Genomic DNA, 12,913 nt, shown 5'->3' on the forward strand with positions numbered 1-12,913 from the left:
AGAACAGTGAGAAAGAAGTCAGAGGAGATTTAAAGTATCGGATGGATCTTTCTAATGTATCTGATGTAAACTCAGAAGTGCTTCTCTGGTGATCTGCCTAGGGGCCTTATTCTACACTGCACTCTATATCCATGTCCTGTTTTCATGTTGAGAGGCTGGTAGCCACATAAGAAAATATAATGGATTTTGACAACAGATGTTTTTGAAAAACACTGCAAAGATTGATTTCCAGGATGCTTGTTTTCCATCCATTTGCTCAAACTTAGATGAGAATATTTAATCATCTAGAGTAAAGGTGCATGCACTTTGCTTGCCTAGTGGTTGCTGGTTAGACCCAGCTCCTGCAAACTCCTTCAGAAATCTTTATAGCTGTTGGAAAACATGTTGTTCCACCTTTGCGTCCAGTCATTGTATATAGAAAGGCCAGCAACACCACACTGAAACCGATTGATCTTCCTAATTAACTTTGGATACAACAGCAAGCTAGTACGTTTAATAAATCAGTAGAATCTTCCTAAAACCTACCTACCCGGTGCTGCTTATGAAGCACTAATAATTGGCTTGAAGTTGACCCTTAGCTGCAAAATCCTTTTCTTTTTTTTTGGGAAACTCTTCATATTATGACTAAAATCTCTCACAGGACTCACTAAAATGATTACAACAAATCGCTATGGGTACAAGCTGCCCAGAGTTAATTAGAACAGATGTTGTTGTGCACTAAAGAGGACAACCAAAAAATGTAAACAATTAATTCTGTAGATTTTTGTTGGATATTTCCCAGAAGGTAGTAAAATCTACCATAGTTTCAGCAGAATGTCTAAACGAGTGGTTTTGTGTTGTGTGCAATCTGGATTAGTTTTAGTTATAAAAAAGTTTGGTTACCTATACATCCTGTAACAGCTCTATAGAGAACCTCTGGCCATATTTTAGAATGTATCTAATATATGTATATATAGACATCGTTTTACGATCTTTGCTTTATGATGATGATTTTTGACAAATGTTGACAATAAAAACTTATAATATCACTGTTGTCTTTGAGATTTACAGCTGTGGGTCAGGCTTAGAGGACGTGTGTGAAATTTTTGTGAGCTGATCATCAGTTGGCGTAGAGCTCCTGAGTCCTAATCCTAATGGTAAAAATCTGCCACATCATTGTAATGTATCAGAAGCCAACATTATGCCATCTGACTTTTATGACTACTAATTCATTGTGCGGGGAACTCCAACAAAGAAGTGTGGTGAGCTGTGATTAAAACGTGAAATGACTTCAGTTTAACATTTACCATCAGTGATGATTTCAGATCTGCTTCCAGTAGCATGAAGTAGAGGGATAACCAGTGCCGCTGGCACTGTCAATATTTTGTTACATCTGGAAGCCCAGATGTTGCAGTGATGCCAGCTGCCTGTGTCTGATTGTTAGGGCTAAATAATATTTCAGCAAATATTACTTTCAAATGAAAAGTGTTACAGTTTAAATACAGTTGTATTAAGTTTGCTAATTGCTATACTTAATTTACGTGCAATATCTCCTTGATCCTGCCGTAATAAGTCATTTTTCTAATAAGAAGAGGATTTTCCCATTCACCACACTGGATGGCACTGTGTACCTCACTTAGTTCTTTCTATGCAGCAATAATCAGTGAAAATACCATATCCTGCTGCAACAAGCACAAACACCTGGTAGTAAAGCAGCACTCTGCGACTGACATGACCTTCATTAATCATTTTAAGAAACACGGGTTTTAGAGTGGGCTCAGCTGGCATTTACAGATCATTCTCAAGAAAAAGGCGTGTTTTCGCCACAGCCACATTTTCAGGTTACTAGTTGCCATCCTTCTGTCATCTCTTAGCGATTTCAAATATTTATGGTCCACAGCAAAATAATTTTTTCCTGAGAATTTCAGTTCTCTCCTGGTCTGACTCGAGGAAGAAAATTGCACAGACAGAAACGGCACCGAGAAACACACAAAGGCAAACACACATACAGCCGAATCTCTACAAAGCATATTAACTGTGCACTGTGTCTGACATTTCAGTGAAAGTGCCAAAGATCTCTGAAAGCATTTGCAAGGAAAATTTTAAGCAACACTGAAACTAAAAGAAAGGCTTTCACAACAATTGTGTTTGTTCTAGATGCGTGTCGGTGTTCTGGAGGAAGGAAACTGCAACACTACGGTAAATTTATTTGTGCTAGATTACCACGCGCTTGGCTTTCTTCTTTTTTTAATTAGATCTGCTAGAGTATCTCAAAAGTATACACCTTAGACAAGAAAACAAAGTGGTCGTTTTAAGCAGATGGTCAAGACTCTCTAAGCCTTTATGCAAATGAAGTTTAAAGAAAGTTCAGCTAATTCCTTGGATTGGCAGCAGCTTTCCAGTAGAACACACACAACACGCAAATACACACAGTGGCTTTAGGGCAGACACGCTGTGCAGCTGAATGTCTTTTTGTTTCTTTGAATTGGATGTCATCTTGGAGGGGAAGAGGTCAGAGATGACCGGTGTTGAGGGTTTAAATGTGAGGGTTACAAATTCAGACACACAGATTCAGTAAAAGGACTAGATGTTACAATCCCTGACAATGCATGGCTTTAAATGGAGAAAATCTTGAGGGATGGCTGTTATGAGGAAAAGCAGCCCAGAAACATTACCAGCGGCACACATCGTTGTGTATATAACACAAAGACATTCTATAAACATCTTAGAGCCAGTAAGCCCAACTCCAATCAATGGAAAAGCTTCAAAGAGGAAAAGGTGGAAAGGAGCCCTGTGACCTTAAGCTGAAAGGCTGACAGAGGCAAGCTAAATAAAAGACAGTTTTAACACAGACCCTACAAAAACTAGAGGGAGCAAATTTAAGGCAAAGACAAGAAACAAACACATAAACTATTGGATATTCATTTAAATAAATAAAAATGTCATTAAAACCAGAATCAATGCTATTTAGCCTGAAACAGAAAAAGCTGAGCGTCAGATTATTGGATTATTAGGATACCAGAAACTGAAAACAACTTGAAGAACTGAGAAGGATAAGAGTGACAACAACCTTAAATTGAGAGTGGTAAACACAGAAAGGCCTGGCAGGGTCAGTTCTCAGAACAACAAGAGAGGCAGACAAGATCTAAGGCAGAGAAAGAGAAAGAGGCAGAGGGCATATTGGTTTATTTGTGAAGAGAGAAGAAACTGGACAGGAGAAAGAGGTGCTTCTCTTATTAAAAACAAGGAGGTGTGAATTTTTCTGCTTACCTTTTGAAGCTCTGTTGCTACATTACACTGCCCTCGAAGTCTTTACAGTCGATTACATGTGGTTTAGTCAATTTCACAAATGCTGTTTTTATGAATCTGTAAAGACAGATTAGCAATAGCAGGCTTAAAATATGCACGACAGCAGCCCAAAATCATTCGACTGGGCATCTGTGATTTTCTGTTGGGTTGTATCAAAGCTTATATAGCAAGGCATGCATACCAAAATAAAAGCTAGGAACAATTTCTGCAAGTTGAAAATGAAACACAGTTGTCCACAGTTGTGAAATGGAATGGAGTACATCAGGAAAAGAGCATAAAGAATATTTGAAATGGTTGTTATAAAAGTGAAAACATGATTTGCTCTTACTCTGCACTCAACACAGAGCAATTTTTGTTCTTCTGGATGAAAATACTTCAGTCATTTAGTAGTGGTGTTGTACTACTTAAATGAAGCATGAAGAGTTTCACCTAGAATATTCTGTCGGTGGATGTTTGTTCATTTTAAAAGAAAAGTTTATTTTTTTTCAAATTAAAACTCTTAATAGCTTCTCGAAATAAGTGCTTGCAGAGGTTTTGAGCAAATAACTGACAAGTCTCCAGAATAAGAGGCCAACCTGTGCGCGACTGTGTCAACCGCTGCTCAAGACTCCTTCAAATGATTGCATAATTATAGAGTCTCAGGAACTCTGACACATCATGACATTTCATTCCCGCTTTTCACCCAGGATGGCATTTGCATTATTCTCAGGAAAAGAACTAAAAAAGTTATCTTAGGTTTACAGGTGCACATGAGGTCTCTGTGTTCTGTTTGTTTGGAAATGCATTTGTTAAGTACTTTAGCAAAATATCTTCAACCCAGTACAAAGCATGTGCAGAGCAGCCCTGCTTGAACAGTGCGTGCAGCGTGCCTGGACTTGGAAGTTTTAAGAGATGCCAGGGATCAAAGTTGACTTATTGATCAGTTCTGGAGTAAGGCTACAAGTATGGACAACCTTTTTTTTTTTATTCCACCCAGTAAAGACTCAGACATTGTGCAAAAAAGTGGTGCAGCAAATAAAAACATTAGTTAAAAGAAGAAGGGAACAAAAGTCAATAAATCAGGTTAAACACAAACTAGTTGGAATGTCAATTAAATGGAATTTCACTTTTAAAAAATATATTTATATTTAAGACAAATTAGCTCATTAGGAGTGTTCTCCAACAAACACCCATCCTATAACAGAAATGACAATATTTCTCTAATTAAAGTCCACCCACTCAATAATAATCGTGATGAGTGAAAAATCTATTAAAGATAGATTTGGCGTGTCGCAGAGAGCTCAGCTGCCTTAAACACAATTGATGTATTAGTTTTTTAATAAAGACGCTGACATTGATTTTTATTTGTGGCTCACGCAGAAATTTGTCTGTGTGCTCTGGGCTAAACGCATAACTAAAATTAATTCTGTTTCACTGCATAGTGTTTTTTTATTGAGATGTCCACTTCTGACTCCCCTACGTGTTGGAGTTGGTGCATTCAAGGAGACACAGCTGAAAACCAGTTAAACTACAAAGAGGCCGGACAAGGTTCGATGTCTTTGAAAACTGCACTGATTAAGATTTATTTCCCAGCCCACACAAATCTATCTTTCCCTTAACTGCCTGGGTGTAAATGCAAAAACTAAAGATTTTAAACCAATTTCCAAAATTGAGAAAAACATGCCATATGAGTACTTCTACTTTTCCTTAGCTGTTCTAACTAAAGACAAGGGAGTATTCAATGTGACTAATAATCTTAGAATTAATAGGATGAAAGTCCTTGTTAGAAAAGTGCCTTTTTTTAAAATGCCGTCCACAGCCTCCCTTAAGCCATAAGAACAGACTTCACATTTCAGTCTTCTTAATTAGAGAGTAGATTTTTATTATTATTTTTTTTAAAGAAGCAGTTTGCTTGGATCACTTATTAACCATGAAACACTATTACCCTGAAGTGTGTAATTACACTCGACCGGGTCATTAGAAAGTGTATATGTTACACCACTATTTGGATGACATGAGACTGCAGCCGTGGGTGTGCAATGAGCACGAAAAGCAAGAGCAAAGAAGTCTGATTTTCTTTTGTTTTCTGGTGGAAAACGGGGGAAATCCAGCAGACAACAAGAGAATTTCCCAATGAGATAGCCCAACATAAAGCAATAAAGCTACACGGGAATTGCCTCAAAACATCCTGCAGTGGCCAAGTCGGAGTCCAAACCTCACTCCAATTAAGAACAGTGGCAGGACTTGAAAATTGCCTTTTATTCACCATCCCCAGTGCAAGCTGACAGCTCCAGAGAAGTTTTACAAGGAAGAATGGGGTGAAATGCTTGTCCAAACCCTCTAGCTGCAGTGAGTTCAAACTTTGAAGTGGTGAATAGCATGTTTACATAATTTTGTTTTACAGCTGTGCTTAATTTGTATCATGTCATTAAGTTGTGAAGACGTTACATTAATTCATTTCCTTTGTCTCACTGAAAAAAAGCTTAATCACCTACCTTCTACACCTTTTTTCCTACTTAAACTCACGTGTGTGTCACGTGGTTTTTTTTTTCGACACATCTATTGTTGCTCCAGCTATTCAAACTTAGCCTTTATTTGTTTATTAAATCGTTAATTTCTATTAATATTAGTATTTTTGTCCTGTCTTTATTATATTACATGTATCTATAATAATCAAAATATAATTGCAAAATGTTACCGATCGACGTTCCACGGATGTAGTTTTATTTTGGAGATCGTCACCGGAAGTGCGTTGTTGTATTCCCGCATTTTGACAATTTAAATTGATCGTGGAGCACTTACAGCCACCATGCACACCCCCGGGATCCCTACCTGTTATGCGATGTGTTATGCGGTGGCACTGACAAAAAATGTTTTTCTCGTCTAATTTGTCTCGCTTTGCATTTTTTGTTTGACATTGCCGAGCCGGATTTCTTTTATTAATTTGTTTATTTTGCTCTAGAACTATATTTGTGGATGGGGAGCTGGCACTTTGCGGAGAAGGATTTAGCTGGAGCGCTTTTACGCATCTGAAATATTGGCGTGTCGTTGAAGATCCCATTTTACAACAATAAAGAAAGGAAAAATCTTCCCGTTGACGAGAAACTGTGCTTTATATGGGCTGCACGATGAAGTACGGACCGGTGGTTCTATCGGCTGGGCTTACAGGTTTGCTCAGTTTTTGCTTCCTCGCCGTAGCGATTGGGACTGATTATTGGTACATAATTGATGTGAACAAACCCAACTACACAGGTTCAGATGACCTGAGTTCCCATTCTGGACTGTGGAGAATTATTGAAGGTATGTCAGTTTAACTTCATCTTTAATGAGCTGTTATTGGGGTCTTTACAGCTGTGCGACTTGTTAAAAATCAGCCATCATATTCGCATAACTTTTGACCTGCGTCTCACAGAGGTAATTTTGAGAAGCCTCCTCAAAAAATTATAAAAGTTCATTCTGATTTGTGCAGATTTCAAATTGGCACACTAATAAATCCCTTAATTTCACTCTAGTTGGTTACATGCAGTGCTGCAGAGGTTTAACATTGTCTTTAGTTTCTGATGGATCAACAGCAGTCCCTCATTTAATCCTCATTGGTCTAATCTTAGGTGAACTTGATGCACGGAGAAGCTGATATCCCAGTGCCTTTATATTGGAAATGAGAAGCATGGGGATATTCTAAATGACGGACTACTCAAATTCTTGCAACATTACCTTGAATCCACAGAAATTCAATTCTCATGCAGTGAAATGAAGCCTGAAATGTTCTAATTGTGGAATACAGTTTGGGTAGGAAAATGGCTTTTAACAGTAGCAACTTTTACCCCACACATACCAGTTTCTGCAGCCACCTGCAGGAGAACACACAAGGAGAGCTTGTGAAGGATGGTTTTGGCACAGCTGCAATATAATGTGCTTCCAGCTTGAGGTCCCAAATGTGTTCTATTTGTTTCGGGCGGCACCCACAGTTCATGCAATAAATGCCAAGTAATGATCCAACATGAAACTAATCAGGCAGTGCTCACCTGGAGATTCCCTAGCAAAAAGGGAAACTATTATTTATTTTCTAATATTGTCTACTATTCCCACACTTAATACCACATTTTTTCACATCTAAGAGCAATTTTGCAAAGTCCCAGGGCTCTGCCACTGGTCCTGTCATGTGTAACCTTTTCATTTGACATTTTCAGGAGCAAACTGGAGTTCAGTCACCCCCTCTTTCACAGCAAATATGTCCAACCTGACAGAGGCAGAAAGGCACCTTGTCGGTGAGTGGGTTCCTTGATCAAGTGATGCATTTTAAAATGGTAATGGTAGCCACACGGGAGTATGTTCTTGGCAGTAAGGATTAGAGGTCTGATTGGAAGCCCAAAACATCTGCATTTGCAAGATATGCTATGCAATTAATCACATTCTGCAAATTAACATGACGAGATTGGGGGTTTTTCCCTCCAAGTGTGCTTTTGTAACTGCGCTTACTAGATAAAATCAGTTTTGTTAGGGTTTTCAGGAACACTTCCTGCTTGCAACGTTGACAAATAAAATGCAGTAATAAACTGTCCACTGTGGGAGAAGAACTCAATGGAGTCTCTGCTAGTTGATTTCAGTACTGACAATGGGAACAAAAAATCAGCAGGACCCTGGATGATGGGAGTCAATTGGAAAATCGCTGATTTAAAAAAAATATATATATTTATATTTTTTTTCAAATGTGTGTGTTTGCAGGCTTGCACAAAGTAGTGGTCATTTTGTTGCCTCTCAGCCTCGTCCTCCTGGTGTTTGGCTGGATCTTTGGACTTGTCAGCTCATTGGCCTCCAGTCCAAAGTTGCTGGCTGCGTCAGCATCCTACTTTCTCCTCTGCAGTAAGTCCCCACAGAATTCCCTTTGTTTTCTTTTTCTGAGCCCGGATTCACACCGTGTGCTCTTGCTTGTTTATGTCGGCGTGCAAGACGCACAGCAAACGTGAAAACGCACGTGGGCGACACATCGTAGTCTTACAGGTACGTTGCGCGTGCATCTAAGAGACCCTGAGAAGCGCGTTTTCAGCTGTTCTCTCTCACATCAGATTTGGTTGTGAGTAGAGGCTCCAGTAGTATCTAATTTCAGCCTTTATAGACATAAACTGTGTGCTTGAGCTGGCCGATGGCCAATGAGAAAACGGTGATTATAGTTATGTAAATATTTTATCTTGAAGAAGACGAATCGGCAGCAACGTATTAAATATCTCTGTGCGGACATTAAAAATCCCATTCAGCTTAATTGAGTTGAGTTAGGTAATGATCTTTTCACACAGACTGTTATTAGAGTGGTGAAGATGGGGATTTAATGGTGAAAATAAGGATCCGAGGCACAGAGCACGTTTGGACTGCTGTGAGCAGCACTTCTCTCTCCTTTCGGTCTGTTCCTTAGATTTTGTGAATAAACGATAAACAGCGTGACTATCTCCATTCAGATGCAGACATAATGGCACGGTGAGAGGTGGTATGACAGCATCATTTGAGGCGCCACGTGCTAAAAGAACATATTCACTGAGCTCTACCATGTTGAAGTGTTTGGTGGGAATAAAACTAGTTGTATGTCCAACCCAACTTAATCGGGTGCTAAATGCTCTTTAACTCGACATCCCTGACAGTGAAGTCTGGCATGTCGAATTGAACCCACCCGAGAATAGTACGAGTAATTGTTTGGTGGATTGATAGCTAGTGAGTCCTGTTTCTTTTCCGCTCTATCCAGACAGCACATCTCTACAACTCCCAGTTGCAAGAGCATTAATTATAACTTTGGGCAGCGTACCGACTTGATTCTCCTAACACAGTTTGTAAAGGTGGGGGGGTGATGTGTGAAAACAGCTTCAGTGTTTCCCCGTCACATTTGCATTAAATTAATCAGAATTGCAAGCTGGTTCCTGGTGAGCATGAACATAATTTTAGAAACCATACCACCAAACATTCTCAGCATGGAGACTGACGTAATTGATTGCAGCATGGAGGCTGATTGTTGATCACAATGAAGTGGCTCAAATTTACTGAAGAGCTTGTCATTGATTGAAAGATGCAGTCAGACTTCCTCCTGGAATTACCAGTGGGCACTTTCTTATGTCATTTTCCATCTGCCCTTTTTTTGCAGGAATTGGTTGCGAAAAATTCTATTACGCAGAAAGTTGCTCTTATTAAGAGTCAAATCAGAAACGCTCTCCTAAAAATGTAAGTGCAAATGTGTCATAATCACGCACAAATCACACGTGCTCTGCTTTTTTTTTTTTTTTTTTTTTTTTTCCTCCTTTAAATGGCAGTGGAAGGGCCTGCTTTTGTCATCAATACTGTAACACAAATGGGTTTTGTTTTTTTCCCCCCTCTAGTGAAGGGTTCAGCTGTTGAGCAGCTGCCATAAATATCCATCAAAGAATCCATTTGATTAGGTCTGAACTCAAGTGGAATGAGATTGAATCTCTATTTGGTTGAAATTGAGGGTAAATGCGCAAATCTGTGACAGACATAGGACTTATTATACAGTGTGCCATCTCTGCTGACATGCTCAACCTCCAGTGTCACATAGAAACAGAGATAATTTAATGCTTTCTATCGAATGTCCTGTCCACGTGTGTACTCCAGGAGACCCGCAAGCACTAAGCTCTGCCACTTTCAAAACCACTGATCATATAAAAGAAAAGAAAGCGGGCATAATGGATGTCTGTGTTATTGTGCTTTCTCCCCTTATGCGGTGCATTCGCAGTAACTACGTATTTTAAGTTTGATATTTTGGTGAAGGTCTTCGTAATCCCACTCGCACCACATACTGCAGCACTGATGAATCTCTTTGGATTTTTCGGAGGGGGGAAACCTGCTATAAATATGAGCTATAGCAAAGCTGACATTTCTATCTCGGGCAATATGTAATAATGTCCTTCTTTAGCTGTTCAGCTCAAGGTTTAAAAAAAAAAATAAAAAATACATTCACTTCATTCACATGGTGGTATTTTAATTAGTATTGCTTTGTCAAGTAAGCTCAACAGATGTTTAGTAAATTCCTAGCGTGGCATCAGCGGTGTAACAGCATGAGTCTCACATAAAGTGGTGCACAGATAATGTACTGTACTTGGGAAATGCACACACTTTCTTTTTGCTGATGTGCAAATTAACCACAGTACATGCAAAGGAAGACCACAGCTGGGACTTTTTATTTGTTTTGGGGGGTTTTTCTTCTGCATTTAAATCATCAGTAATTAACTAGATTTAATTGCAATTGACGACTGCTCAGACTGGTTTTCCCTCCCTATGAGTCTGACTAAAGGTCGACCTGAATTGCTTATTTAATGGCTCAATGTTTTGAGGTTGACGTTTAATGATGTTATTCTTGTCGGCTCGCCTCTGTGGCAATTGTTATGTGGGACATTTCATCTGTCCGTTTGGGAACACAAGAAATCAAAAAATATTAGAAGCACACTTAAGGCCAGACTAAATTTGGAGCCGCCTTTGTGGGCACGTTTCCTGAGACTGATTTGAATTGGCCGGCGCTTTAAATTGGTACACGTGAGCGCGTTTATGTCTATATTATCTTAAACAGTCTACTGAGCAAAGCATGAATTGGGGGAAGTATTATTTGCTCATCAATGTGTCATTACTGTAATGACCTAACTGTAAAAGCCGATTAAGTGTGATGCATAAAGGTGATCATAGTGCTCAAGCGCATTGTAATTTTCTTTCCCACTGATAGATCCGTTTCTCTGTTGCAGCTAAAAAGGGAATGTGTTAAAGTCTAATAAGGCCTTTGAGTTGATGAGCTGTCTGTCTGTGCTTCATCAGGTCTTTTCACCTTGTCTGGGGTTAGCGTCTACATCAAATACTCCAATCAGGCCATGGAGGAGTTCCAGCGAACTGTGCCCCCAGAGAATCTCGTCTATGTGAACGTGTCGTTTGGCTGGTCATTAGCCACAGCCTGGCTCTCCTACAGCCTGGAGGTGGCAACAGGCCTGCTGCTCATGCTGGCTGCCAGAATAACACAAATGAAGGGACATTATGACTCTGGTGTAGCCATTGCCATGTTATAGAGTCGCACATTCTGGTTTCTGAGTGAAACTACAGAAATCTTCAATTTTTATCGACTTGATTTTATTTATTTGACTAAAACAGTTGGTCACACAGGCCAGGGGCCAAGAAGATAAACCATTCTGCAAGCTGGCTTTACAAAACTGCAACTGTAGATACAGATGCTCTTGAACATCTGCTTCATCATTGTTTTCAGAGGCTAGCTGTGACATACTGTCCTTGTAGACCGTGATGTTGTAGAGTAAATCAAACCCAGACATGAAAACTAAGCTTACTCTTCTGAGTAGTTACTGTAAAGATTGGCAGTTTTATTTTCTTATTTATTTTTTTAAATGTGTTCACATGTTTCAGGCTCGGTGCTGTATAATTTGGTAAGTTAAAGCTTTAAGCAAAGGACCAGTTATATTTTATGGTTTAATTGGTTTGATGCATGCTCGATAAGACTTGAGAGGACTCGAATATGGTTTAGTGTATTCAAGCATGTGTGCATCAGTAGTGTTAAGTACTTCATTCAAGTGGAAACGCTGCTGATTCTGCAAAAGTAAACCACCAGGCATTAAAAAGCCACCCGGGAGACTAGACAGTATCAGACTGTAGTTTCTATCCTTTCTAATACTTTATAAAAGAATTACTGCTACTCCGTTTCTCCAAATGCCAGGGGAAATTTGCATTGCACAGCTTTTTAAAACCTCCAAAGAAATGATGTAGACGTCAAGTCATTTGGTGCTGAGAGTTTGACTACAGCAACATCTAAATGTTAGTTTGTGCATCTGTGTGAAACACTTCTGTAGCTAACCCACCAGTCCTTACATTAATCATGGAAATGAGGTTAAAGATAAATGCACTCCTGGGGCAACTGCAAGTTATTTTCAGCAGTAAAGAATATGTGCATGTGTCGCTGCCTGCTTTACTGTCGCCAATGACTCAATATTGTGAGATTCTGTCTGTTCTGGAAAGACTTTTCTCTGTAATTCAAATAAAGTGAACACTGTGAAAAACACAACATTAAGCATTTGCTGTAAGACTTTATGATGTCGTTGTCTTTCTTTTTTTTTTTTTTTTTTTTTTTAAAGCATTCATAACAGACCTTATGTTTTCATAACTGAGCAGCTGTGGCAGAAAAGCCAGATTGATGTTTCACATAACTTGCAAACAGAATTAAAAAGGAGAATATTACCTGTGATTTGAATAAAATTTCACAAATGTGTGACGATTTGTGACAGTTTGATTATTTAAAGCCGCAACTGTTGTTGTGAGGAAATTTGATCACTTTCTTGTGCGGAGTAAATCACAACTGAACACCAGTAGGGCCAAAGAAAACTGTAAGTAACACAGTAGAGGCTCCTTATGGCTTCATCTGGAGCAGGGATGAAGGGCACCCCTCAGCCTGAGTATGTCATCTGTCAGGAGTTGGTGGAGCCAAGCTGATCTTGGAAAAAAAAACTTCCATCCTGAATGAAATGTGGCCTGTTTCAAAAGAGTGCTCATGCTTAACCACAACCAGCAAGACTGCTTGCTGGACTCTGCTTTGTTAGACTCTTTTGCAATGGGTTATTTCAAAGGAAAGAAATACAGTGCAATCAAAACTATTGTTGGCATG

At 39.3% G+C, this 12,913-nt stretch overlaps 1 protein-coding gene across 2 annotated transcripts; it reads left to right on the top strand.

The window, feature by feature from the left end:
* The first annotated feature begins 6,172 nt into the window (after positions 1-6,172).
* LOC102193306 (transmembrane protein 235) lies at positions 6,173-12,337 on the top strand. 2 transcript variants are annotated; one of them, XM_005744312.2, is made up of 5 exons: positions 6,173-6,435; positions 6,520-6,567; positions 7,458-7,535; positions 7,993-8,130; positions 11,071-12,337. In XM_005744312.2, exons 1-5 carry the CDS (start codon positions 6,384-6,386, stop codon positions 11,313-11,315), a joined length of 561 nt encoding a protein of 186 aa, XP_005744369.1. In that variant the 5' UTR covers positions 6,173-6,383; the 3' UTR covers positions 11,316-12,337. The 2 variants fall into 2 exon arrangements, with proteins under 2 accessions (XP_005744369.1, XP_005744368.1); XM_005744311.2 differs by having other exon boundaries at positions 6,173-6,567.
* Positions 12,338-12,913: the final 576 nt, after the last annotated feature.

Source organism: Pundamilia nyererei, unplaced genomic scaffold, assembly GCF_000239375.1.
Source record: "Pundamilia nyererei isolate P.nyererei 1_Seehausen unplaced genomic scaffold, PunNye1.0 scaffold00142, whole genome shotgun sequence".
Lineage (NCBI taxonomy): Eukaryota > Metazoa > Chordata > Actinopteri > Cichliformes > Cichlidae > Pundamilia > Pundamilia nyererei.